Genomic DNA, 3,918 nt, shown 5'->3' on the forward strand with positions numbered 1-3,918 from the left:
GGAAGACCCGAGTAAGAAGAGGGCAGAGTTTCTGACTTGCAGGCCAACATAGCATCCATAGTATCCAGATTAGAAGCTCCCGCAACCCCGAAAATGCTGCACTTGGCAAAGTTTATATGAACGCCGGATAACATCTCGAAACCAAGGTGATATTATCTAAAAAAATTCATTTGATCCGTTGAGTCGTCGAGAAAAACTATCGTATCATCGGCAAACTGAAGATAGGCAATCACGACCCCATTTGACTCATTGCAAAGCCTCCTATATGACCTTGTTCTTTCCCTGATTGGAGCAAGAGATGCAAGGCTTCAACGACAATAATATAGATAAAGGGTGAGAGAGGAACACCTTGCATCAGTCCTTTACCTGTAGTGAATTTTCTGTGAGCCGAGCCATTGATTAACACCGAGATAGGAGTATCTGAGATACAACCTTGGATGCACTTTCTCCATAATTCTCCAAAAACCATTTTAGCCAGCACGTCATCAACGAAATCCCAAGAGACATGGTCGAAAGCCTTCTCAAAATCTATCTTGCATATCACCCCCGGTGTACCACTTCTGATTCGAGAGTCTATGCATTCGTTAGCCAAAAGAGCAAACTCAAGAATTTGTCTTTCTTTTATGAACGCAGATTGCTGATCCGAAATGATGTACGGGAGAGCAGATTTTAATCTTTCTGCTAACACTTTGGAAATCATTTTGCATACACTTCCCATGAGGCCTATATGGATGAAGTCCTTCACTTTTTCTACAGTTTCTTTCTTGGGGATGAGAGAAAGAAAAATAGTTTTTAGTCTCCAATTCATAGTTCCCAATTTATTAAAATCTCTTACCACTTTCATAATGTCTTCCCGCATAAAATCCCAGCACTTCCTAATAACCATGAATTGGAAACCGTCGGGTCCGAGGCTTTGTTCTGACCAAACCCTTTGAGCGCTTGGAGACAATCCACTTCGGTGATTGGAGCTTCAAGATGTTGGGCCAACTCCTTGCTGATTTGTTTAAATTTCATGTTCCCTATAGTTAGTTGGGCGCGGGGTAGCTTTTTTCGTAAATAGATTCGAGAAGTAACCAATGATTGCTGACTTAGTCGATTGTTTATCCTCCGTCAACCGACCGTTAATTCTCAGAGAATGAATGAAGTTCATTCTCTTCTTTATCTTACCTATTCTATGAAAATAGCTAGTGTTTATGTCTGTTGGAAAATAGACACTAAAACTGGGTGAAGAAAAGAATGTTTTATTAGGGTTCAAGGCTCTAATGAAAGATTCTTTTCGACAATTATTCGACCCTTTCCCAATTGAATTGGCGAGTACAAACAGGTCAATGAATATCGCCGTCAGGATACTTGAAGCCCCACAACAGTTGTTGGATTCAAAGCTTGTACGATCTTGATCCAACCAAGAACACACTGGTTTTGATACTGTTGATGCTTGTGAGAAAGAAAACAGAGAAAGTTGAGAGATGTGTTTTGAATGAAAACAAGTCTCCTATTTAAAGAGGAAATCACACCCTTTGGAGATGACTTTTCATCTCTACAGGCATCTTTTCAGAGTGAACAGGCGCGTCTCTTCCTTCAATGCGTCCATTGGTGAAACGGGTTTTCTGTTCAGTCAAGCCTAAATGCCTTCAATTCAAGTGTTTTTTGAAAATATCCAACAACGTCTCCCTCCTTGTCCCACTGCACCCAAGCCTTTTGCATCATCACAATATGTTTCCTATCAGACATGTTTTCAAATTCTTGCTTGAGTTTGTCTCTCCTTGTCGATTGAGAGTCAGAAATAAGGTTTTTGTCGGCAAGAGCATATAAACTGGAAAGTTCGCAAAAGATATCATCAATCTGTCTATCCACCCTACCAAACACATTCCTGTTCCACTGCTTGATGTCGCTTTTTAGAGCTTGTTTCTTTTTAGCGAGAATGAAACCAGCAGACCTATGGAAGGAATAAGAACTCCACCAAGCTTTCATTAAATACAGTAAATTTGGATTGTGGAACCAAATTTCTTGAAACCTGTAAGGCGGAGGTCCCCAATCCTCAGTGTCACAACTAAATTTGATTGGAGCATGATCAGACATGGGTCTTCCTAAAATTTGAGCCGAAAGAGATAGAAAATGAAGATCGAACTCGGAAGAGACTAAGAATCTGTCTAACTTGCTTTTGTTTTTCCATGTAAATTTCCCTCCTGACATATGTAAATCCAGCAGTTCGTTGGAATAAACAAACCGAGTAAAGTGTTTCATTCCCCTTGTTATACTGTTGCAATTTTTCCTCTCGGACATGAATATAATTTCTTTAAAGTCCCCCCGATACACCAGGGAAGCTGCCAAGTCTCGTGAACTCTCGATAATTCATCCCATAATATTTTTCTTAAATTCACATCACAGGGGGAATACACCCCTGACATGGCACAGCTGAACCCATCCGAAACAAAAGTACATTTCAAATTGATAGAATACACACCTCTTATGATGTTTTTGACTACAACAGAATTTTTGTTCCAAATAATAAGAAGACCCCCAGAAAAACCCATAGAATTAATAGCTAGCCAATCACAAATACCCCCACCCCAAATTTGAGCTACAATTTGGTCATTGCAATTTTCCAGTCTAGTTTCTTATAAGATCAAAAAATCTGGCTTCCACAACTTTATGCATTCATGCACTCTATCCCTCATTTTCCTTTTTTCTAATGTTATTCACATTCCAAGAGAGATAATTAAACATATCAAAACAGAACCCAAAGACCCAAAAAAAAAAAAATCGACAGTTAATTGTCGACCACACCCCCTTCGTGGATCTGATCTTTAAAAGCATCACTATGAAACTTAATTCCATCTACCACCATGGCCATTCGGCCTTTGAATCCGGAAACCCCATCCCCGAGAAACTTCAAATTCCTTTAGACATGTCAAAAAGAATGCCAAATTTCTTTTCTAAGTAGTATTGTGCTTGAGATATCTTCACAAGATCTCTCTGAGAACCCTTAAAGAAAGAGCTATTATGAGCAGAAGTACTTACCTTAGCTGCTGGAGAATATGAGGAAGAACAATCTAGTAACAATGTGTGCATGTTTTATACCCTCAGGATCTAGTGACAGTGTGCATGTTTTCTACACAACATTTATTCTATCTGTAAATTAGTCTGCCATGAGTTTGTATCTTGTGTGCCTTTAGTCATTATGTCCGTACAGGTACAGTGTTGAGTTTGAAAGCCTGTATTGTCTTGTATCTTTATAAGAAGGATGATTCCTTCTCTGTGTCGGTTAATGAGAATCTAGTTTTGTTGTTTCTTTCAATCAACTATGGTGTCAGATAGAGAAACAGAATTTCTCTGGTAAGTTCTTGGTCATTCTTCTGCTCATGTTCTTCATTTCTTGTTCTTGAAATTCTTTACTCAGATCTACTTTCTCCATCTTGAATGATTCATCAATTTCCTTCGACTTCAATGGAAAATCCAACCTCTTTCTCCATTTCTAGGGTTCCACTAAATCAATTAACCAGTATTGTTCAGTTTAAACTCAAAGATGATAATTTTCTGACTTGGAAATCTCTTGTTCTTCCTGTAAATCGTAAGTTCAAGATCATGAAATATCTTGATGGTTCTTTTCCTTGTCCTCCTCAATTTACGTCTCCAAGAAATGAAATGAATGGTATTGAAAATCCTCTGTACTCAGATTGGATGGATGAAGATGCTACCATCATTATCTGGCTCAATTCAACCATTTCTGACACTGTAATTGCATATTTTGCTTCAATTTCTTCATCTTATGAACTGTGGAAATACATCAATGAAAGATTTGCTCGTGTCTCATCAACACATTCAATTCAATTGCGTACCAAGCTTCTTTCTCTCAAAAAAAGGTGACCGATCTATCTCTTCTCTTCTAAATGAGATCAAGCTTCTATCTGATCAACT

At 38.5% G+C, this 3,918-nt stretch overlaps 1 protein-coding gene across 1 annotated transcript; it reads right to left on the reverse strand.

The window, feature by feature from the left end:
- Positions 1–229: 229 nt before the first annotated feature.
- Positions 230–886, reverse strand: LOC113312524. Its single transcript, XM_026561272.1, has one exon. It carries the CDS (start codon positions 884–886, stop codon positions 230–232), a length of 657 nt encoding a protein of 218 aa, XP_026417057.1.
- Between the last annotated feature and the right edge of the window lie 3,032 nt (positions 887–3,918).

Source organism: Papaver somniferum, chromosome 9 (genome assembly GCF_003573695.1).
Source record: "Papaver somniferum cultivar HN1 chromosome 9, ASM357369v1, whole genome shotgun sequence".
Classification (NCBI taxonomy): Eukaryota; Viridiplantae; Streptophyta; class Magnoliopsida; order Ranunculales; family Papaveraceae; genus Papaver; species Papaver somniferum.

Coding starts and splice junctions, on each gene's coding strand:
- LOC113312524 (XM_026561272.1), bottom strand. CDS start 886: ATGGTTATTAGGAAGTGCTGGGATTTTATGCGGGAAGACATTATGAAA.